Source organism: Phaethon lepturus, unplaced genomic scaffold, assembly GCF_000687285.1.
Source record: "Phaethon lepturus isolate BGI_N335 unplaced genomic scaffold, ASM68728v1 scaffold36243, whole genome shotgun sequence".
NCBI lineage: Eukaryota > Metazoa > Chordata > Aves > Phaethontiformes > Phaethontidae > Phaethon > Phaethon lepturus.
Window position 1 is genome coordinate 1 of NW_010530409.1, and position 24,592 is coordinate 24,592.

The window sequence follows — 24,592 nt, forward strand, 5'->3', positions numbered from 1 at the left end:
GCCATGGATAGCCGGTGCTATGGGTGCGCGTCCAAGTTCTCTGTCTTCAAGAAAGAGGCAAGTCCGGCTGAGGTTCAGGAGCGGCCGGTCCCGCGGGTGCCTCCCCCTCAGTGCGAGAGTCTGAGAACGGAACCGGGAAACTGCCTCGCCTGGTGCCGAGGCACGCTTCCCGACCGGCATTGTAGCATTGCTGGCCTTGCTTGCTTACTGAGCTCTCGTGGTGCCTAGCTTCAATATGTCTTTAAATAAGTGTGATCACGAGGAAAAAAAAAAAAAAGGAAAAAAATCGTCATTAGATGTCATTCTTCTAATCCAATATACGGTCATTGTCTCAAAGATTTCCTTGTATATGCACTTTATTATACTATGGGATGAAATGGTGACTCAGCTTCCAGCAGGAGTTATGCGCTGGTGCTCAAAGGCTCTCAAGAGTGTCCCTATCTTCAGCAGCAGATAATGATACATTTCTCTTCCAAAACCAGCATTACCTGCAGTGGTATTTTCAGTGCACCTTGGCATGGGCATCGCTCCTGCATACAGCCAGCCAGAGCAATGGGGTGTGTATGGTGACTAGGTGATGAAGCCCTGTCCTGTCCCTCTCTTGTATCTCCACAGTGTGGGTGCAAGAACTGCGGACGGTCATTCTGCTCAGGCTGTCTTAACTTCAGTGCTGTTGTTCCCCGCTGTGGAAGCACTCAGCAGAAGGTGTGCAAGCAGTGTCATGAAAAACTAACTGGGTAAGATGGGAGTGTTTCTTCACCCGAAGACAGTGTCCTGCTGTTTTTTTTTTCATTTTGCATCCCAATGTTGTGTTGCAAATTTCTGGGTAAGTGCTGTGCCTTGCACTTGTGCGTGCATATAGCCTGTACCTTGGAGTTTCAAGCCAGGCCATTACTGAACTGCTGTTACATGAGCTGTGCAGTCCAAGGGTAGGAATTGGGATTTGTGAGACTACTCAGAGGTGTCAGAGTAGTCTGAAAGATACAATTTTAAATCTTCATGGGTGGATGCCTGTGGATATCTTAGCTAGAGGAGTCAAGGTTAATCCCCACTTGTGTTTTTGCCTAGAAATCTACACCTCTTTGAAAGCACTGGCAGTCTTTTCAGATGTATAGTAGTTGATCGGCCTGCCAGTAAGATGTTCAAAGTGTTATTACTATCACAAACAGTGATGCAAATCTTTGTTGTTGCTATGTGTAGCCTGAAGACTTAAAATTTTGTAGCATAAAATTGGTTGCTTTTAAAAGAAAAAAAAAATTTGCAAACATAGCCTGTAGATTGCCTGTTGAAAACAAAAAAAAAAGTAATTCAGTAGCAGTAAGGCTTATACACATGAACAAGTAACATAATAGCACAAGTGTACACCAGAACCCCTCTCTCAACCAATTCTTCTGTGTTCTCTTCCTTCTCTTGCATTGCTCTTACCTCTCTTCCCCACTTCACTCTTACAGCAAAGAATTTTCACCAGTGAGTGAGGAATTTTCTGTCCCTGCAGGTGTCTAAAGGAGAAGAGCCTCTCATTAGAGGAGGTCTTCATTTCAGAAGCACTGGCTCGCGAAAACTGTGAGCTATTGATGGGGAAAATACAGTAGTCAGTCTTTCAGTTTTGAAATTTTTATTTCCCTTTACAACTCCAAAGCCATTAAGAAAGCAGGGCAGCCTTTCCCTGTGTTTCTTTCAGGGTTTTTTTCTCATCTGTTTAATATCAGTACTACAGCGTAAAAGCAGAAAAAAATCCTCCCTGACTGGATAGCAGGTAGATAATACACATAGGCTGCAGCTCTGTAAACTGTGTGTATTGATGTTCTTCATGCAAATAGCTTTCAGAACTGAAACCTTAGGACTGGAAAGCTGTCCAACAATGTTGCATTCATTCATTAACTATACAGGCAGCGTGGATGTGTTTGTAGCTGTGACTGCTAAGAATGAATAAAATATGCTAGCTACCTTACCTACGTGTGTAGTTGAGCAGCTCAACCTGAATACAGCAAAGTAGAACATTGTTACACAAGATATGTTTGTGGTGTACAGTGTTTAAGTGTGCTGGGAAGATGTTGTTATGATACTGGTGGTTATATAATAATTTTTGTAACATTTTGTTTAGCTTGTGCATTATATAATTCTGTTTGTTGCATGCCACAGCTCCTTTCAGAGTGTTCTGCTGCACGGAAGCTAATTATACCGGGAGCCTTACCTAACTACTCTCTATCTGCTCTCTGAACTGGGAGGTGCAGGCTGTGGGAGGCAAGTGTATTTCAGCCCCTCCTCCTTTGGATCACTGGTGACCATATTAAATCACATTTTATCCAGATGCAAAACAACTGGAGCAAAGGACTAGAAATGAAGTCCCCTGCTGTCCCAGGCAGCTATGTCATCTTAATCCCTTCCATAAGCTGATCGCCCTCCATATTAATGAGGTTATGAAAGGGGCTGTACCAGGAGGTTGAGAAACGTATACTGTTTCCTCTTGAGTTGAGAGAGTAGGTGATTGAAGCATTGCCAGTGTCTTGAGTTCACAGAGGTAGTTCTTTTTGTCTTCCAGGGAGGGATCTCAAAGCAGTTCAGCAAAATGGTCACCACCAGAAAACTACAAAAAGTGAGTTGCACTTGCCAGTCGGACTGTTGTTTCTGCCACAGGGTAGCCTTTTAGGCCCTCACTCCTCTTCCCCTATAGATACGAGCAAAAGTGGGGGTTGTGATGTGGATATTTGCTTGTTCAGAATTAAATTAAGGATGGGAATTTTGTTTTGTTTGGATTTTTCATTTGTTTGCTTGGGGGGATGGGGATGGTGTGCTTTTTTGAATAGACTCCTGAACAGCCACCTGCCAACCTTTATCATGACTGATCTGCGTTGGCTTAGAAACAGGAACCTGGTGGTGAAGTGTTCCTTGTCTCCTTGGAAATGGTGCCAGGGGTACTGCTTCTGTGAGCTAAGGTTTTCCTTACTCTTGGGAGTACCTCATTGTACCAATATGGGAGAGCGTGGTACAGGAGCGACTGGTTTCTGTTCTGTTCTACACTGACGTTCTTCAAATAGCCTGTTGGGTTCACAGAGGATGTTTTCATATCTCAGGGTTTAAACCCCTGTTTTCAATTGTCATGTCTTTTTTCCATCCTTGTCACAGGCGTGTAGCAGCTTTTGAGGCTAAGCAAAACCAGATGAAAGAACAACAGCAGGCAGCTGCAAAACCCCTAGGTCAAACAGGCTCGAGATACCAGGGGCTCTCAAAAGAAGATAGAGCTATTGCAGAGAGGCTGGAGAGGCTCAGAGAGGAAAGGAAACCGAGTGAGTTGTGGAGGATACCGGTAATACCTTGGGTGGGAACACAGCTACTTGGGAAACGTGGAACCTGGAGGGAGAGGGAAGTGCTGGACTTTCAGAGCCTCCCTTTTTAGAAAATAGAAGGGTTAAAACTGGACAGAGCTTCCACCTCCTGCTGCCACAGTGGCCAGGTTCTACAATGATTTTAGATTAATGTTCCACTTTCTTTTTGCTTCTTGGGGTTTCTTGAAACTGCTTCTCAGTGTTGGGGCAGTATCATACTTGTAAAATCACTTTCTCATTTTCCATTGTTTGGGGTAAAAGTCTCTGTCAAGTCCAATAGGAACAGAATGAAATGAGAGTCTTTGGCCAAACTAATTTGCAGAAGGTTTCCTGTGGGTAATTTTCCTGAGCAACAGCAGTGCCAGGCTCTGTGGGATTATCTTCTGGCCAGCACTGCCTCACAGAGGAGAAAAAGAGACACCAGTTACAGCTGTCAGGTTCTGGGACAGCCTTGTGGTGCCTGTGGGAGAATAAACTATTAAAAAAATTGTATGTGGTCTCTCAAAGGGAAAGAACACTCTGCAAAGTGGTTACCTGTTTATGTGGTGGGGGAGGGTTTCAGTCTGATATGCCTAGAATTACATTAAGGGATGTCGGAGCAATGGACTGTACTGTCTAAATGACACTTATTTCTCTGCCTGTCCCTAATATCCCGAGTCAGCTGATTGCCGAATGACATTACTCTAATACTCGCCTTATGGCTAGGAGATAAACTGTGAAGGAGGCAAGGACTTGGAAGAAAAGGATGGCAGTTAGTCTCCTTGTCACTGCAGTATGACCCCTCATTCACGCCAGGGGTTGAGGGATTTTTTTGCTCAGGTATTCAGAGTCTGATTCCAGAAAGAAATACAATGTTAAGGAAAAAAAAAATATTGAAGCCTTTTGTTTCCAGTGATAGAGTAACCCCCTCCCGTGGCTTATTCTGAATTGCAGAGTCCATCCCTACTCAGGCTGAGATTGAAGCTAGACTGGCTGCCCTGAAGGAGGATGGCCGGGGACCTGTTCCATCCACACAGGAAATGGAGGACCGGTTGGCTGTCCTGCAGGGGAGAGACCCTCCTTCACAGGCTTCTAGACCTGTAAGCTCCCTCAGCTCCTTGGCCAGCAATATCTTCTGAGCTGACACAGTAACTGGTGTCCCAACATGTTAGCTGTTCTTGCTTCTTCGGCTTTTTTGTGTCTAGGTGGCTCTCTTCAGAAATTTCCATTTCCTCTTTGTGTCATTGCTCCACAAGCAAATGGCCAGCCTTTACCAGTTCGCTGCTTCAATCTGAATGCAGTATGTTCCTTTATGCCAAATGTAGTTCACGTGGGTTTTTTTAGCAAGAGATGCTAAGTTTTTTTCCTCTCAACCCATTGGTATACCTAAGTGGTCTGATACTTTTTCAGAGCTGCTTGTCTGTGTTTGGGGCTTATCAGCCTTACCTTGTAATTGTGTCTTGTAGTTGTTACTGCCTCCCGGCCGGGCAAAATCCTATTAATTATTTCAGAAATCGAAGCACTGAGTTGTTAGTCTGGGATTGCAGAGAAATGAATTGGATATATGCCTTCAAAGCCCATATGAATGATCTTGTCCCCAAGAAATTGTTTCTTTGTGCTCCTTTTTCAACAGTGCTGCACACCCAGCTGTTATAGGCCTCAGTGGGGCTGCTGGCTGGCACTGTTGAGAATAGCACTTTTTTTGCGTTGGAGGTAGTGGCAGAGCTGGGGTTGAGACCCAGCAGCATCTACTCCTATACATTCAGCAGCACTTGCCTTGTTTGTGTGACTGCTTTTAGAGGTGTACACATTCAGCATCTCTGAGAATGAAGCCCTGAAAGTCTTATAGCAAATAACTGTAAGCTGAAACTCTCAAGATCAGGGGATGCATCTTTTTATGCTGCTCCCACCTAGGGTGATCTTGGTTACCAATCTTTTCCTTTGATTGAGTATGACACTTTTCCTTTCATTTGCCTTTTCCCATGCCCTCCTTGTTTCTTAGGTACACCAACCTCCTGATACCAGAAGTCTGGTCCAGCAGACAGATGACCTGTTAACTCAACTGTCTGAGGAAGTTGCCATTGATGAGCATTACAGACCAAGAGTCCAGCCTCAAGGTATCTATTTTGGCTTCCAAAGAGTTGTTTCTATCTAATAATATACATGCTATAGTGAGAAGGGAATATGCACCTCCCTATCTAGCTTACAGGTGAGCTGGCTGTCCAGTTTTGTCCTTATCTCCCCCTCATGACTCCCAAATTGACCAAAAGCAGCAATCTGGCTTCATACTGGGTCTCACTGTCTTTGCTTGGAGATGGTTCCTTTTTCTCAGGGTTGTATTATTCAGATTGCTCCTCTCTGTTTCTCTAAGGTGACCCTTCCTGGGGGAGAAGCTGTTGATACTCCTAACACACCTGTGTTCTGTTACAAAACATCAGAATCTGGGATACCATTATCTTCCTAGTTGTGGTGCTTTCTCTGTAATCTCACTATAAAAATCTCTCACTATAAAACACAGATTAGCTCACTTTCTTCTCTTCATGTACAGTGTGCATCCTACTGCGGCATGCCTTCTCCTATTATTACCCAGATTAATGGAGAGCAGCAAGCTGCTTTCATACCATTGCTTTAGTCACATTGTCTGTACCCAAGAGACATTGCTGCTGAGTCACCAGCATGTTGTGTGTGTCTGTTTGCAGCTGTTGGTAGCCGAAGTTTGAATGATCTCAATCAGGAAAGTGACGATAGTGTTTGCCCTGCAAATCTGGACCCAAAACAGCTAGAGGAAGAGAAGAATAAACTTCTGGCAGAAGCGGCTGCTGAGCTGCGGGAAGAGAACACTAGGCAGGAAAAGATTCTACAAGTTGCCAAGAGACTGGCAGCGCTCAGAGGCGAGGACCCAGAGAAAGGTGGGTAGCAGACAAGAATACAGTGCCAAGAGAGGAACCAATTTCCTGTGACAGAGTAATTTCTTTTCTGAGAGGCATTTATCCATTTAATTCCTCTGTTCTGCAAGAAACAGATGGAGATTTGCTTCTGTCTGTGAAGTTGTGCAGGTTGCTTCATCACGAAATCAGTATAAAGATCTTAATTGCGGGTAAAGGCTGGAGCTGTAAGGTCAGACGGCTTTGTCTCACATCGTTCTTTGAGATAATTCTAGCATGCTCTGGTGAAGTTAACAAAGCTTTTGAAATCAAAGCTCTGTTTTTGGTGGGGATTTTTTCCTTCCCTCTTCTAGTATGAAAAATGAACAGTAACACCCTTTTTGAGGCGTCCCCATCTGAAAAGGATCTGTCTGTGCCAGGGCTAGAATGCCAAAACCAGCTCAAGCCACAAAGGACTGTCTCTAGCATTTTAAGTGGGCACAAGGTTTGAGGCAGGTGTGGGTTGCAGTCTCTTGTCTCTTACTCCTGCAGTGACACTGGAAACCTACAAACTCCCTGACAGTGATGAGGAAGTGGCTGAGGAGGAAGCCATTCGCAGAGTGCTAAAACAGGTCAGAAGTAGCAGCTGTGGCCTTGTTTATCTTCCTCTCAATTATTCCCAGTGTGTAGGTTACCTGGTGAGTGCACAAAGGATGTGTTTCTGTTCCTGGGCAGAGTTTCATTCCTTCCCCTCCTAGTGCTTTTCCAGCGCTAGGTCCCATGGGCCGGTCCACTACAGGCCATTTGACAGTACGTCTAGTCTGTCAGATTGTCTTTCTCCATCATGCTTAGTGTCTCTTGTGGTATATCTCTCCTCTCCAACCCCACTCTGCCGGTACTTCCTTACTTCTTGTTTCATCTTTTCCACCACCCAACTAGAACATGGATGATGAGATGTGTGCTGTTTAGTGCAGCTTATGCCTACATTTCTCTCTAAAATGTCTATGAATTGTCTTGCAGGCAGAGACGAGCTTTCTGTGCTTAAGTTTCTGCCTGATTACAGACCACACACGTGTGATTAGCATGATATTGAGGGTCTGCTGATACCTGCACTGCAAAGCAGAGTGTGTTAGCTGAAGGCCCCTGCTGTTACACTGGCTGTTCACAATGTACACACAGTGTTCAGAGTGCAGACAGAGCAAGCTCACATCTGTCTGGATAACACCAGATGTAGTCAGATCTGTTATCTCCTGTTACTGCATGAGAGCAAGGAGGAAGGCGGGAGGTTTAGAGCCTAGAATGAGGCTCCCAACTGTGTTTGAAACAAGAGGCTTCTTGCTTTCTGTTTGTTACCAGCTTACAGAAGAAGCTGCGCTGGATGAAGCAAGTGGATTCAACATCCCTCCAGATCAGACAACCCAGCCAGGACCCTCGCAACAGAACCTGCGTAAGAAAGTAAAGCAAAAGGTCAGTGAGGTAAGGATCTCTTGAAGTATGTTCCAGACTCCCAGGAGAGTACAGTTCTGCAGCAAAAGTTTGCTGTATCCTACACTTGATGCAGGGGAAAAAAAAAAAAACAACCAGCTTCTCCAGAGCAGACAAGCCAAGTGGCTTCTGAAGGCTGACCAGCCTGAGCACAGCTGTGAGTCATCCTTGTACTTTGAAAAGGAATTGCTGCCTGGAATACAATTCCTTTCAGGGTGGCTTTCTGCTGAATGGGATGGTGTCTTCTAAACCCAGAGAAGTCAGCATAGACCTTGCAAGATGAATATTAGAGAAGGGATATTTAACTCACCAATATAATTAGACCAAGAAGGCCACAGTCTAGTACCATACAGCCTGAACCAGGGTAAGTGGGAGGTTTGCCAGTGCTTTCAGCATGTGCAGCATAGAACCTCTAGATAGTAATCGCCTGTCTGTGTTCTCATATAACGTCAGAGGCAGGAATTAGTAACAAGATAGCCTGTGCTCAGAATGGATTCCAGCCTATTATGGAAATACATACACCTTCTCTAATGTATATTGCAAGAATTAAATGGACTTGTGAGTCACAGACACCTGACAGGCCTGTCCCCAGTGGAAGAAATTATTTAATTGTAAGCATTATTGAAAACATCCATCTCATAGGTATGCCACCTTGCGCTTCTGGGATTACTGATGTAAAAGATAGTGCCATCTTATTGCTGTTGTGTTAGGAAGTTGCCTTTGCCAGTGCCCAGGCACTGTGTCCTAGTATGCGTATGGCTGTTCAAGAGTTCTCTGTAAAGCATAAAGAGGAGATAGATGGCCTTATGGATAGATTGTAGTTTATGATTTCAGAAGATCTTTTCTACCCAATCTCAGGTACAAATCAGTAGTAGGGGCCTTTTGGCAAATCGCTTCCTTTGTCCCCCAGTTTTCTTTCTGTAACAGCCACCCCCACCTCCCCACTGCTTTCCCTTCCCACATAACTGCTTTCAGCAAAACTGCTTGATCCCTTACTTTTGCAGCAGGGATTGTCAGTCACTTGGTATTGCTGTGGTGCCTGCCAGAAGATCTGGGATTCATGCCCTTAACACAGTATGGACAATCTTACTGTATATTGCTGGAGACACTAAATGAGGGTGCATATCTGTTTACCCTCTGAGCAACATAGATTCATGAACAAATGGTAGGGAGTACCTTGGGTTTTTATTTAACAGTCTAGATACATATGGATCCTCTCCTTGGGCTCTGGGCCAGTTCATCTCACAGACTTAGGAGCAACAGAGAGTGAACTATGGACCATGTGACATGTCATTGTGGCCATCATGCATTACAATGAAAGTCCAGTATTGTCTCTGCTGGGGTTTGAATTCTATGTCTCTGTTTTCTTTGTGAATTAGAGCCAGATTACAACTCCCACAGCTCTTGCCAGGGCAGATGACAGTGATGAGGATGAGTTACCCTGGTGCTGTATCTGCAACGAAGATGCCACTTTGCGCTGCCATGGCTGCGACGGGGACCTCTACTGCCAACGCTGTTTTCGGTAAGTCTTGCAATTCCTCTTAGTCTGAGAGGCTGGTCACAGGTAAGCTTGGCTGCTTTTGTTCTTCCTGTTGGGCAGAGAAGTAGGCAGTAGGAGGAAAGATTTGAGGAACCCAGATCTGAGCTGAATGCAGGTCATTATGGGAATAATTTGTGCAATCAGTAGTTATCTCAGGCTTCAGGGACTAAACTGGTCCTAGGCGGAAATGTTCTGTCTGTACTGCTCCAGTGCATGTTTGGGCACATTGTCTGTGTGCTCTCTGGAGCAGCTGATGTGGTGCATTGCGTGGGATGGGATAAACGAGACCATTGTTCAGTGACTCCTAGGGCTTGTTAATGACATTGTTGGATGATCTGGGCTGGATTCCCATAAGAAGGGAGATCAGATAGTATAAATTCCTGAGGCTTTTCTTAGGTTGAGACTCTTCAGTCTTAAACCATATAAAAAAATCCTTGTTGAAATATTTATGGGCGAACCCTTTTTCCTTAGTCAGGCCTTGCAGCAGCTATAGTCTTGGTTCTTAAACATCTGTAGCTTGATTTTTGACAAAAAAGTTGCATGTGTCAGATTTGGAGGGTTAATTCCTTTGAATACAAAGCTATTCCTCTCAGCTTGCGTGGCTTCTCTTTTTCATGCCTCAAAAGTGTTGAGTAGTTGGCTGGGCTCTCAGATCAGTGCTGGATTTAGACAGCAGGATGCTAAGAATCTGGTTGGGATAGTAAGAGATGCTTTTGTGTATATTCTCATTTCCTGCAAATGTTTTTGTAGAGATATGGAAATGAAGTGGGGGAGAACATATGAAAATGGTAAGAAAACATATGACTGGTAATGTTAGATGATTAAAAACAAACCAACCAACCAAAAGTATCAGACAGCAAACATCAGTAAGAGCAGAATCAGCAGTCTAGCAGGTCAGTGAGTGTATCAGTTGCATGCTGCAGATGCAAGCTTGTGTCTTACTCAACACTGCCAATACACTGCATTTTAGCCACAACAGTTATGTTTCAGAGTTTTGTGGAGCAGACTATCATTTTGACTGTTGTCATAGGGGTTGCTAATGTGCCTAGGAATCACAGACATGGTGCTGAAAATGAGCCACCAGTTACATGAATCTTTCAAAGAGGAGAAGAGATAGAAGGACCTATTGTCACTTCCCATTCCAGCAGCCAAGGATGAGCAGACCTTTCCACAAAGCACCTCAGAGGTTTCTGTTACAAGCAAATATCTTAAGTAATCAGTCCATGTGGCTGCTAGTCAGGTCCTCACAGCTAACCCTTGGGAGAGGTTTCTATTTAAAGGCTGCTGGGAGACACCTTGTGCAGTGGTTAAGGGTGAGTTCCCTGCCTGGGTATTTACTTCTGACTGCACTTTGTTTGCTTCTCAGGGAAGGCCATGATGAGTTTGATCTGAAGGACCACCACACCTCCCGCTATCATCTTCCTTGCAAATAGAAGTGATCACATTCTTTGTGGGCAGAAAAGGAGATGGAGAACAGGAAAAGAGAGGAGTCAGCAAGATAGGAAGAGTCCAACTGGATTTGCAGCCGAAACGGGTGATGTTTTGGACAGTTAAAGGATGTGCTGTAATCTGAGAGAGGCGTGGAAAGCGTATGGCTTTGTCCTCACAAATACAACCAGAGAAGTGCTGGTTTGCTGTGCATGCTTGGGGATAAATGAGGACTTGATGTGAGGAGGTGGACACGCATCTATAAATGCAGACAGTAGGGCAATGCAGGTAGCAGTAAAGATGTGTGTTTAAGGCAGTATTGGCTGGCTGATAAGTAACTTCCTGCTTTTGCTAACAGCTTACACACTGGTTCAACAGGCAGCAAAGCATTCTCCACTAAGAAAACTGTCTTTGTGATCACGTGTGTTATGAGAACTTCCAAACCATAATAAAAACTATTTACAGAGGCCTGTGGCTAAAGTGTCTCCTCGAAATGCCTGATATAGCCCTTTACAAAGTGTTGCCCTCTTGTAACGGTATCCTAGTCCTAGTGTCAGGTGGCTTAGGGAAAGAAATGAAGGATCATGAAGGCACCAAAAATGTTTCTGTGGTGTGGCTGGAAAAGGTGCAGGGCTACTCTGCCTTGATGGGCAGTGTTGATCACATACTTGAAATGAAGGGTGCTTTGTAAAGGTAATATGCTACTAATGCACAGCGTTGTGATCTGCAGTGGCTATGCCAAGGTTCTGTGTGGTCTCTAAGAGCAGCATGCTAGTCTGGAAGAGTTGTGTGTTAGTCTGAAAGCAGAGTTTGGCTCTGTTTATTATTTGGTCCCCTGCTAAGATAAAGATGTTTCCTGTGTGATGCTCTGGCTATGAAAGAAGTTCAGTTTAATACACTCATATCCCTCCCTGTGGACAATCCAGATGCAAGCGGCACTTGCCAGTGACCAAAGCACCCAGAATTGCTTCAACTACCTGACTAAACTTGTGCTAAATTTGCTCTAATATCCCATCAGGATGAGCTCTTCCCAGGACTATAGTGTGACTTCCAAGACAGCTCTCTAAGGCTGACAAATTCCAGTGGCAAAAAAATCAAGGATTTGTCTTTGACAGGGAGTTTCCAATGAATCTTGCCTGTCTGGTTTGACACTGCTGCTCCTGGCTGTCTGCCCTGCCCCTGTGCTTAAGGTCACTGCCTCTGTAGGTGAGTTGATGAAACAGTGTTTGCCTGCACATCAGGCAACCCCGGCTGGAGCACAGCAGATAAATTAGACGACTGCTGAAGATGATTTTGTGCTAACATGCTGGACTGTATCAGGTCCTTCAACAGAAACCTGTATTGGACATGTAGAATAGTAATACTGCTAATACTGCAGGTTGATACACTGAAAATTGCAAGCATATCTGGCACTGCCATCAAAACCCTTTGTTAGGAACGGGTGGCAAAACCTGACTCTCGTTGAGCATGTTCTTTCTCCTGGCAGTCCTTGCTTCACCAGTACCATCTCTTAGGGACAGACAGATAGGAAAATTGCTTGAGTTGTTCTGATGCGAGAGCTCACAATGAGCTCTGAGGCTCAAAATTTGCATGAAATTTAAGTAGAGAGTTACTGCCCTGAGGAGCTTGCAGTCTTAAAAATGAAAACAAAATGCTGTTCTGGCTTTATATTATTGTAGGAATGACACATTTTCAATGCTATTTGACCTGGATATATTAGTCTGATAGCAAGACAGCCCGATTCCATCTTAGCTTAAATCCTTTGTGTTTTGCATGTACAGGAGAATAAGGGAAAACCTGTTCTTATTTCTCAGACTGAGCTACTCCTTTGGGCTTCAGTCTGTGTCCTTTCCAAGCAGTTAGTAGACATTTTAATTCTTGTTTTACAGCTGCTTTTTTTTTTTTTTTTAAATATCTTACTATGAACTCGTGTGTTACTTGCAACATTTTGAATGCTTCATCAGCCACAACCACACTGGAGATCCTTGTGCAGTTAGGCAGCCTGTCTTGTAAGCCCTGCCCAGTTCACATTAGTAGAAAAGGAGCAGGTTACAGCTGGAAGCAGTTTATTTAGTTTCCCAGGTTGGTTTCTGTGGGGTCATCCCAAGGAATCCAGAAATGCACCCAACCCAATACCTGACATAGAACTTAGTCATACATGGAAGAGTCTCTGCAGTCATATACACACATGCTGATGCTTTCCCTGTACCACTAATGGACACTTTTGTGGCTGCTGAGCTTTCTGCATGTAATTGGCCATTTTAGTGCCAGGCCAATCACTTTCCCCCGAAAAGCAAGCCATTCCCACTGTAGCTGTTGCCTCAGTGACCTCCATGTAAGAGGGGCAGGAGGGGTATCTAGGTCAACTGCCTAGCTGCATCCGTCATTGTGAAATAGGAATGCTGTGTGACCTTTAAGTGGGCAGTGCACTTTTAGCTGTGTTGCTTACTCCCTGTCCTTGTCTTTCAAAGGTGCTGGTAAACGAGTAAAGATACTGGCAAGCAATCGGTTCCTTACAGGCCAGATCAACTTCAGTCATAGCCATTCAAGGACTGAAAAGAGCTTGGTATCTATCTTCAAGAAAGAGAATCGGCTTCTTTGCTTCTGTCTTTGCAGCATACCATGAAGGCACAAGAAAATTTTCTTTTCTTCTCACAATGTTTTGTATGTGAACTATCAAATGTAGGCCCCACCCCAGCAAGAATTCAAAATAATGGTAACACAAGCTTGAACCCAGATTAGCTGACAGAGAGGTCTCATCTTAGTGAAACTGGATTAACTTGCATTTGCTGTGGTTCATGAGCGTGTATGTCCCAAGTGCTACAACATGGTCATGTGTCCAAATATAGCAGCCAGAATATTTTTAAAGGCAATGGAAGTGCTGATCATAACTATGGGAAAATTGCATTAAAGGTTATTTTATACACCTTCATAAACATCCAGTTAAAAAAGCACATGAACTTTCATACACTCTGAGTTACCCTGGTACAACTGAGAGGGCAAAGTTCTTTTAAAGAAACATTCTAACACAGTATCTGTGTACCAGACATTGCAGCCTTAAGCTAGTGATGGTGCTGAAAAACAACAAAGTTAACTCGAAGCTGTTTGTAACCAAAAAAAAAAAAAAAATCTATCCTTATGGTCTAGGCAGAGAACAGCCCAAAAGTAAATAAAAGCAAGTATGATTTACTACTTTTAAGAACTAAACAAAAAGAAGTTGCTCTGATTGCCTTATGTTGCTTTTTCTTTTGCACCAGTGAGATGAGAAGTCATCTAGCACTAGCCACATCTTGATTTCTTCGCCATGATCACACCGTGCTTATTTGAAGTACTCTCAGGTGGGAGTGATGTCCTTACATATCAGAACCAACTGCACATCATAGAGGCTGCAGCTTACTCTTTTTTTTCTGCTACTTGCAGAATAAGCACAAGGACAACTTCTGTCAAGCAGAGTTTTAAGAACCTTCTTCTTCCTGGGTTCTATCAATGTCTGCCTTCAAGCATAGAGAAAAATTCTCTTTGCATCACTCCATACTGAGGGAATACAGAACAATGCCCAGGGTGGAGAAAAATCTATCTATCTCTTGGGCCAGAGGAGAGACATCTCAGGTCTTTGTGCTGTCACAGCTCAGCAAAATAAAACAAAACCTCTTGGTAGGGTACGTAATTAATCTTGACTCCTATGCACTACTGTGCTGCAGCTAATTACAGCTCTAGTTTAGGATGCTTGGGTCATGGTCTGTCCACCTTGATCTCCTACCTGAACTTCCGTTTGAACCTAGTCTGTGTTTTTAACAGTGCTCAGAGCTCTTTGTCTGTGTGATGCTCTCATTTCTGAAGGGGTGTGATACATGAGTCTTAGCAGGTGTCAATCCATGAGCAATGCCAGATCTACAGCCAGTGCAGCTCTGCATTTAATTTTGTTGTTGTTATTTTACTGGCAATGTAGAGATTTCAGGAGGGCAGGTATGTCCTATTAGCCCCTTTACTAAGCCAAAAATGGCATGTCCCTAGGGCTACCATAGATATATGTGGACCTGATAAAGACAGACCATTTCTCCAACCTAGTGGATGAGCCTTCGGGTCTCTTGGAGTAGCCTTAGGACAAGGTATGAGCTGCATAGCTTGCTAATTTCCAGGAGGCTTACGCATACAAGAACAGCATGTGAAGAGAAGCAAGCCCTTACACCACAGTTGTTACTGCTCCTTGGATTTTGACCTCTCAGAGAGATGTGTATAGCCCACATCTTGTTCACTGACACTTCTGCTGGAAAATAGGAGGGAATCAAAAGGTAATAGTCATCACCCTGTTACTGATAAAGATGAAAAGACTAATATATTTAAGATATTATTGGTCTAGCCCAAGGGTTCTTGTTTGTCTTTGTTAGCGAACCTGCGTGTCCCTTTTGTTCTAGGATTGGCCCCTTCTGTCCCTGCCTGACAAACCATGTGCTCAAAAGCTACCCTTGAACATACTGGTACATAGGAGCCCCTCTGGATCTTACTCAGCAACTCATCTCTTGTGTTTGAGTGGCATTCATGAGAGTGTAGGGGCAGGACATAACATGAGAGTCTTCTCTGCTTAAGCAATCAGCCTCCATTTGTTGTCTTACTTTCTAGCCACATGTGTCAAGTTACTGACTTGCTGAGGCTGGATGTAGTTTCCTCTGTATTTTTCCAGCCACATGTTAGTTGTAGCCAGAAGAGTTTGTGCAGCAAGATGACGTGTCCTACTTCACTTCTCATTTGTGAGACCTACCTGTCTGCAAAAAACTTGCTCTGAGATGCTCCCTGCAGGGAAATTGGGAGCAGGTATTTTTTCATTTCAGTTTTTCTTTAGTGTCCAAAAAGAGAGAAAAAGCAAGCAGTGCGCAGCTTGTTTTCTCTGTTTTAATATACAAAAGGTGCTTTTTTACCAACATCTTTTTAAATGATGAGAAAAATCATTCCCAGACCTTATTCCTTTAGAAGACGCTTCTAAATCATTAAGTCCTAAATTCCACAAAAAGGAAAATCCATCTCTCTTCCATTAGCCTTAGCAGCTGTTTCACTAATTTCCCCTTAAGTAGACCAAGTGCACTCAGACATTTTCCTTCCATTCTACGGTATCTTTTCGGTCCAACCTTCATGAATAACAGAGGCTTAATAAGACTTAGGAAGTATGTGCCATGCTGTAGACTCAGGTACAGCAGTAGCAGGCAGGAGATCACAGCTGGGTCCCAGCCAGACTGAAACAGGGTGCAGCTTAACGGTAACTGATTTTCCATGTTGATGAATGAGTGATAACCAATGCTTTGTTTTCCTTGCAGTGGACAGACGGAAAGAAGTCTTGATGAGCTCCTGAGAATTGTATTCAGTGCTTCTCAGCCAGCATGGAAATTCCTAGAAGAAACTAAAGGAAGGACATCTTGTCCTGTTCCCCAGGTTAACATGCCCTTTAAGAATCAGGAAATTGTACAATGTGGCTCCCTGCTGTGTGCATAGATGTGGAAGGAGTGGAGACTTAAACCACTGGTACAAAACTCACAAACTTGGTGATGTTTCTCAATAACAGTAAGTCCTAAATATATTCTGAAGTGGTGTTGCTGATCCTGGGATGACACATGTTTCCTTGTGACTGAAGCTGGGTGTTCCATGTGGGCAAGGTCATTTCTTCTGAGGATTGGTGACTCTCCGGAGACCTTTCAATCGACTAAGCAATTCTGTAATGAAGTCCTACAATGAGAATTGGTTGAAGAAGGATGTCATGTTAAGCCCAGTGCTCACTAGCCCCAAGAACACTATGGTGCTTGCATTATTCCCACATTCACCATCATGTTGAGCAGAAACCAGAATTCTGACATGTATTGAGCAAACCTATCTTTCAGCTTAGGAAAGGAGACCTTTTGATGAACAAGGACAGTCTAAAAGCCTCTCTGCTTCCCTTCCCCTGGCTCCTTCTGGAGTAGCCATGTTCACTTTTGACCCAGGAGCCAGCCTACCCCTCTTCATCCCAGATACCTGCTTTTTCCACCTTGAGATGAACTCAGGGTGCTGTTGTCCTCTGTTAGGTTCCACTGCTTCCTGTTGCCACCATAACCTCCTGCACACTTCTGCTGCCCTCCCAATCTAGGGCAAATCAAGCTGTCCCTCTTGTTGAACGTGTAAAGCTCCATGTGGTGGATTGCAAACCATCTTGGAGCTGTGCCAATTCCACAAGGAAGTGGCTGGCAGAGAAGAGGTGGAGCAAAACACACATAGGACTAATGATAACCTGGAGCAGGGGTTGAGGAGGCAGAGCAGATAGATGAGCAGTTAATGGAGATAAACCCCGACTACGTTGCTGACGCAGCCAAGGACTATGAACTAAACTGGACCATCTGGTTATTCCAAGCAGAAATCAATGTGACTAGTGCAAACTTTACCCTCTGCATGACAAGTAACATCACCATAAAGGAGTGTGCAGCCTTTCTTCACCCAAAGGGATAGCTACATGTCCTTGTAATTAGGCAAGGTCACTGGAAGTATTGCAGCTTGTTACCATTTGTGCTGTGTGGTAGCCTACCTTCCTCACTTGGGTGATCAGAGGTTGCCTGCCACAGCATGCTCTGGAAGGAAATGCCTAGGATCATATATACATTTTCAGTCAGACCCTTCAGATGAAACCAGTTTGTTTCCTCTGCTTTCTGCAAATAGGCTGCTGAGATCTTTCAAGGGGACTGGATTCAAGATTGCTGGGATGAAAGTACATATTTTTGCCAGTGGGGCAGCAATATCTATTTGTAGTTAGCAAATACCATGCTGTCCACAAGATACCTTCATGGCTCATGAATCAGTAGAGCAAACTCTTTTCAGTTTTCTCTCTGGGAGTGTGGGTTTCTTGCCTAAGATCTGAAATTCAGACACTCTGAAAACTAATTCCCTATTGCCAGCCTTGTCTGCTGAACACCTGCTAGGAGACTATCTGTACTGATTGCTACAGCCAAGTTTAATTTCAATGATAGTCATGCATCCATCTCATTTTCTGTGTGTTCATCACTGTACAGCTACATAGGCTTGACAAGAAGTGGAGACCGATGAATGATAGCCAAGCACAACGTTCACATGCAATGCATGTGACTGACACGGTGATGGGGGACTGCATTTTGCACAGGTATGCAGTGCAGTGAAGGCAATTGCTGTGTGGGTGCATGCATCACACTACAAAGTATTGGGCTCCACTCCTTTGGACATTGTGACAGCTTGTGGGATTTCTTTAACTCTCTAACTCAAAGCCAGTACTTGTAAAGTTCACATGGGGAAAAAAAAAACACGTAGAAAACTGACTTTCATGGTCACTGCTCAACAATTATCTGCCCAATTCAATCTGAGGGCCATCTGATATTCCTGTTACTCATAACACTAGAGTGGTTTCAGCTAAGAATGCATTTCGTTAACAGTGTGCAAGATGGCTATGTGAGCTGTATCACTGTATGGCTTTTCTACACTGAGGACCAAATAGCAACGCAGCCTGGTCAGCTTACGAAGTCCAAAACATGGAATGAACTTTCTTTGGTTGTAAAGCATAATTCCTTATTTGCTCCACTGCTCTGCCTTCAGCTCATCGTGTAGATTTACATGTATTTTTCTAACAGAGCATAATAAAGTGGCAAACACCTCCCACGGGGAATTAAACAAATCTGCAGCATGATGTTAGGCACAGTAATATCTTGGCTATTCAGCCAAGCAGCAGCAAAGACATACTCTTCTAGCACAGTGTAACATATGTATATTGATGATGCTTCACTCACCTCTGTTGGGCTGGAGCACTCATGGAGGATTTCCTAAAGACCAAGAAGGAGTCATTTTAGTATTTTATGAGTTAACCTATTCTCCCCTCCCTACAAAAAGGGCATATAATCTTACTACATTTGACAGGCTAAGACACAGAGAAGCATCATGCAACACTATACACATATTCCGTACTCCACATACCACTGCTTCTCTTTATGAAGGAAGTCCCTAACTCAAAGTCACCAAGTCCTTCTATCTGACCTGTAGTCTTAATTTCTGTTCTTCATTAGGGACCTCCAGGAGATCCTCAAGGTCAATTTGTGGCTCAGGAACTGCTGCCTCTGTTTCCTCTCTTAGCTAAAAAGAAAAAAAAATACACAGTTAATAAACTAAACTTCTAAGAACTCTAGAGGCCATCTTTGAAGAACTGAGCATCTGAGAAGGAACTAGTTACAATAAAACTATGCTGCAAAGTTGAGGTCAAGACATAAATCGTTTCAAAATAAGGAGGTTCTTATAAAGAGGGCACAGATTCCAGCCCCTCTGTGGTATCAGGTACAGCCATACATCCTGATGTACACATTCTTCATCTTCTCCCACCTCAATATTTGATACCACTGCTCTGGGATCGTGGTCCATCACAGGAAGACCCATTCACGAATATTCAGCTGTGATTGCGAACTGCAATGCAATGTAAGCCAGCCTGGGACAATCCTCATCTACAGTCCACAGAGCACACAGACTGCGCAAGCATTCACCAAACAGAAGCCCAGCAGGCTTAATCTTAGAGAGGCAGAACTAATACAAGATGATTTCAGGCTTTTAGGCTAAATACATTCACCTAGTTGGTATTTCTACTATGACTTTTATCAGTAATGGAGAGAAAAACACACTTTTGAAAGGTCTAATAATATTTTGCCAGCTTTCTCTAACAGACATGCAAGGAATATAATAGTTTCCTTTAATGTAAGAGAGACCCGACCCCAAGCTTTTGTGATTTGAGTAATAATCTTGTAATGCATGGGGATGGTAATTGGAAACATCTGTAAACTTCATCACAGACACATTTTAGCTCCACATGTCTCTACAAGGCTGTAAGGAAAGCAGGGTGTGGTTTCCAATGTATTTGCAAAATGAATCTTTGACAACACAACACTAGGGATATTTTAACACAGTAATCAGCAGAATAAGGATACTGAGTAACAGCACAGTACCTGACTGCTGGGTAGTATTTATGGATGTGTATGTAAAACATTAAACAATAAAGGCAATACTTAACAGAAAAAAAGAAACTTGTTCTGAGCAGTCTCTGATACTAAGCCAGAAAGGAAGTAGAAAACCTGTGTTCAGCTTTGTTATGCAGCTGACTTAACAATAAGTAATAAAACAGTTAAATGTATTTGTACTGTGAGCCACACAACATTTCTTCTTAAAAGTAATAGTTTTCATGTGACTGTTTAGCCCACAGGTGTTGATCCAGCCTGACTTCACCTCTGGCTAAGAGGCTAAATAGACCAGGAGGGTGAGACAGGGTAGGAATTCCCTATGGCTTTCTGGTTCTAGTATGGTTGGTGTTCTGGCTTCCACGTGCAGGGAGTCATCTTGAAAATCAAAATTGTCTCCCGAGTCTTAGTTTTGTTGCAAAAAGCCTCATGACAGTAAATAGCAGAGCATTCAGATTATCTGTATCAGGAGGCGAAGTTTGAACTAACCTTGCTGGCATTTGAATCTGCAATGCTGTTTATTCTGACTCTGTCACACAGGTTTCTGAAAGACACTGAGGAACACTGCACTGCCAAGGGCAGGTGGAGCAAAGGAAGAAGCTTTCACAATGTAATGGAAGTTGATGGATCCAAGGAAGCCCAGACTAGCAGGGCTAACTAAATAGTCTGGCCACAATGCACAACGGAGAGCAGGAGGACCTGCTGGACACCTGGGTGATTACAAGTAATTTACTGTGTGTCTTGGTTTAACCTCAGGACACTGTGGCACATATATTTATTTGAAAAGATCCTATGTAACCTCCTGTTGTACCCTATTAATAGTCTTTGGCCTGGCACAGCATCATGTTATATAGTTCCTAGCAGCAAATCTCTTAGGTTGGCCCAAATACACCAGGAAGTTGGGAAACCTGTTGTGCTGGAGAGGTGCTAGCAAAGGCAATCCACTGGCAATCTGTTCTTGTAAGGGCATGGCTGGATTTCTCATTTGTGCTTGCTGGCATTTTGTAGTGGGGAAAAAGTATCCCCTTTGGGCAGCTACTGTGATGACAGCAAACAGCTCCTAATTCTCAGAAAACCAGAGCGATAATGTGACCTGACTTGTTTTCCTGACACCTTTACAAGTGTATATCTGTAGGCTTGGGCAAGTAAGAGTAGCACCCAGGGAGCCTCATCTTGTATCATGCTACTGGTGCTACCAAGTGCTTCTTGTCCATCTCAAAAAACCCCCCCAAACGTTCTCTTTAAAAGTGCAATAATTCCCCAAAGGGCAAGATGTTCTGTTACTGAAAGCAGCAGCCATTCTCCTTGCTTATCTCTGGCAAATCTCAACAGTCAAGCTAAGTATTCTCTGAACTGATCTACCAGCCCCAGGAACAGTCCTTTAAATGCCAGTGCAGGCATGGCTGGCAAGCAACACTACCGCTGCCGCTGTTCTTTTGAACAGCCTTCACTCACCAGGACCACCACTCCAGCACTTCGCAGACATCCTGAATTTTGCCTATCTGACTAGGTCCAGTGATAGCATCTGCTCCTATGTACACTATGTAATGTTTCATGATGCATTAAGAGACCTAACATACAGATGAGAATTTATTATTATAATTTTATCAACAACTGGAAATTCAGAATTCAGTCAAATGTCAAAAGAGATTATTAGCTTTTATCCTTTGTCATTTTTACTAAACAAGCTATAAAATTGTTTGAGAAGTCTAAAAATGTTAATTAACAGAACAGGAGCAATAACATACTCCTTTTCAGAGGAACCACGCATTTGCAACAGAAGGAAGGACCTTTTTCTCCATACTTGTTTTCTACTGCATGTTCTTTGCATATGGCATAAATTAAAATGGATATTAACTATTTTTTGTCTCCCAACATGGGATAAGAACCTGGTACATTCCCACAAGTATCAAATAGGAAACAGTCACCCAGAAAATTATTATTATAATGATGATGATGATAATAATAAGCAACAACAACTGCAACAACAATAATAAAGACAGCCTGAGACAGTTCCTGAAGTTTGGCTCTTCAGCTGTGGAGCCGACATCCTTCTACGGCTCTTGGGCCCAGAAAAACAGCTCAGACCTCTCCCAGGGCAGACAAAAGCTTCTCTGTACCACCATGGCATATAGCACAAAAATATCCTTTCCTGGGCTGTTCTGACATGTCCACTTCCACCACTGACTGCAATTTGAGACTGCTGATGCTCAGAGAGGGAGATTCTAAGCAGTCATCAGCTCGGTCTTCCTGGTATCTCAAAAATGTACTTAACACTGTGCTGGGGTGCAAGTACAGCAAACAGGGCAGAATGGGCTTGACAGTTCATTTAGTCCATCCCCATCTAGGACATGAATAAGCGGTTTTACACAATTTATTAAACCCATGTATGTCTTCTGTTGAAGTTGTACTGGGTTGTGAGTCAAGAAAGCTATGTTGTCTTACTGCATCAGCCATTGCCCTACAGATAAAAGCAAAACCCTTAGTCAAGCTATTTAAATAGGTTTAAAACCATGATGTATGATGTAGGCAAATCCTTTCACCTTTTCCTGTACCACACTCCAAAGGAATTCTCAAACATGGAAAAGCATGATCCTTTCTGAAAACTCCCAGTGTAATTGCCATCCATCTAAGCACAAAATATGAATAGAAGCGATACTACCAGGTTAAAATTTCAGTGTACCCAGACACTGCTGGAACTTGACTAACTTAAATATCACACCACCCTGAAGAAAAAATGTCACATACCCTGCAACAGTTCGAGTAAAATCTGATACCATTCGGGCCCTGGACCTAGGCACTCCGGGATCTTTCTTAGTGGGACAGCTCTCAGATAGGTGGGAAGAATTTAGGAGCAACCGTTCCTGCTGCAAAGGGAATATCAGGCAAGGAAGACCACTCTGGGCATTTGTGAAGATGAAGGCGTAAGATCTCCACACTCATCATTTAAGCATGTATTTTTTTTTCCTCTTTCTTCCCCTGCTGCCAGTAGTGTGTCCAGACTCTGCAGCTACAGATACAGCGTTATCTGGAGCATCTTGTTCAAACAGCAACTACAGCTACACTGTTGTGACCAACAGGAGCAAGGATGCACTGATAAACTCTAACTCAGCTAGCTTGGATACTGTTTGCAGCAAAACCACTCACCCCATGGAGCTCAGCAACAAGACGCATTCCGGGCTTGCACATCTCTCCAAGTTCTGCTACTCGCACTGAGCAATAGCTGCCCCTCGCCCATAGGTGCAAGACTTTAAACCTAGTTGGACTGTATCTCTGCAAGCTTCTCTGACTGCAGACACACCAGTCAGAGAGTGCTGTAGCAGGTGGCAATTAGATACCTAATGAAGACTGAAGATGAGAAGCTATTTGCGGTAAGGCAGAGCAAGCAAACTTCTGTTGCAGCACACAGGGCCTCTGTAATCCCATTCCCCTGACGAGTGAGGGGCTGGTTTGGCCCAGCTACTCACCCGGCATTGGTACAGCTCCTGCAGCTGGGCGTTGATCCATTCCTCCAGGTCTAGCCAGCGCTGTAGGTCTTTGCGGTTGTACTTTAGGGTTAACTTGCCCAGTTTCCTGTGTGCCGATTCCTCACCAGGTTTCTCTGGCATCTGGAAAGTCACCCGGGGCAGCGTGCTGGAGTCACTGGCCATGCTCAACTGCTTCCTCCTCCTCTGACAGCAGGAGCTCACCTTCTCGCGGGCTCCCTTACTCCTTTTCTCCGTCTCCTTTAACCAACACCTCTCTGCAAGTAGCAGCTCACAGCACAAGCTACTCGCAGACGCCGAAGGTGGGCAGCATCGGTGGTCCCAGCGAGAGAGGCAGGGGAGACTGCGCGGCCAGGGCAGCAGCCAGGCTCCGCGGGCAGAGTTACAGCAGCAGATCCTTGGGTTTCACCATCTGCCGTGCTGACAGGAGCAGGGAGGCAGGCAGAGGAGTTGTTGTAATAACATCTGTTGTTAAAAGAAGCCAAGTGAACCAGGGAATTGATGAACCGAGTCTGTTAATATTTAATGCAAGTCAGCTCCAAGAGGTGGGGAAGAAGGAGGTTTTAAATGACTGTTTTCCTACAGGCGTAACTTTGGTGCATGTGCAATTCCAGAGAGCTGATCTGTACACAACTCATTGAATCCTGCCATGTTCAAGCTCCACGAGCCTCTGTAAACTATTTTCCCTGCAGCTACAGGGTTTAGCTCCCATTGAAATGGCATATGTGGCATTTTCCAGCTAAAACACTGGACTTGGCACGGATAAGGAGAAGCAGTATGGAGTCAGGTGGCCACATCCACTATTTTACAAGGGTGGGAATACTAGGTCAGTGACACTGCAAGCCAAACTTGGACTCAACAGTCCCATTTTACATTGTTCTACAATCTGCAAGTTTATTCCAGCTTACTCAAAAGCTTCTGTAGAAATCCCAGCGGCCTGAACTTGAGATCATTTGAGCAAGGTGCTTCTGAGATAAGACAAAATATCTGTGCTTTTATTAAAAAAAAAAGTACAGTACTTGATGCAATGACACTGCAGGGGAAGGCCTGTCTAGGGATATAGCACCACCTCTTTCCCACAGAAAAGTATTCACGGTAAACAGGTTCACGTGCTGAAGCATCATAAACTGCTATCATACTATGTATTATAAATGCTTGGTTTACAATCTCTTTCTTACTGGAAGACAGGTTAAAGGTCTGCAGCACTGTTGCCCTATGCCAGTTTAGGATACGTGTGAGCAGCGCTGTTCAGAGGAACAGACATCAGGCTGGGTGGTTTTTTGGGGCTGCCAGGGCACTGGGACACCTGCATTCCTTCCACATGCTGTTCACACCTCTTTATTCATCTGTTCCCAGAGCCCTCCGGTGACCTGCCCAGGGAGCTGCCCTTTCGAATGGACAAACCAGCTGAGACCCTCCATTATGAAGCAGACCCAACAACCCCCAGTCTCGTGACTTATGTGGGAAAAGCAAGTAAGTCTTTGCTGCCCCAAGGCACTCCCAGTTTGGA

At 44.0% G+C, this 24,592-nt stretch overlaps 2 protein-coding genes across 2 annotated transcripts; one reads left to right on the plus strand and one right to left on the minus strand.

The window, feature by feature from the left end:
* The first annotated feature begins 3 nt into the window (after positions 1 to 3).
* Positions 4 to 11,087, plus strand: ZFYVE19 (zinc finger, FYVE domain containing 19). Its single transcript, XM_010284261.1, has 11 exons — positions 4 to 57; positions 616 to 737; positions 2,543 to 2,596; positions 3,127 to 3,287; positions 4,260 to 4,405; positions 5,308 to 5,422; positions 6,005 to 6,214; positions 6,722 to 6,801; positions 7,526 to 7,636; positions 9,034 to 9,176; positions 10,561 to 11,087. Exons 1-11 carry the CDS (start codon positions 4 to 6, stop codon positions 10,625 to 10,627), a joined length of 1,263 nt encoding a protein of 420 aa, XP_010282563.1. The 3' UTR covers positions 10,628 to 11,087.
* Positions 11,088 to 16,268: 5,181 nt separating this feature from the next.
* PPP1R14D (protein phosphatase 1, regulatory (inhibitor) subunit 14D) lies at positions 16,269 to 23,247 on the minus strand. Its single transcript, XM_010284263.1, has 4 exons — positions 23,065 to 23,247; positions 18,636 to 18,731; positions 18,392 to 18,424; positions 16,269 to 16,337 (listed from the first exon to the last, which is right to left on the minus strand). Exons 1-4 carry the CDS (start codon positions 23,245 to 23,247, stop codon positions 16,269 to 16,271), a joined length of 381 nt encoding a protein of 126 aa, XP_010282565.1.
* Positions 23,248 to 24,592: the final 1,345 nt, after the last annotated feature.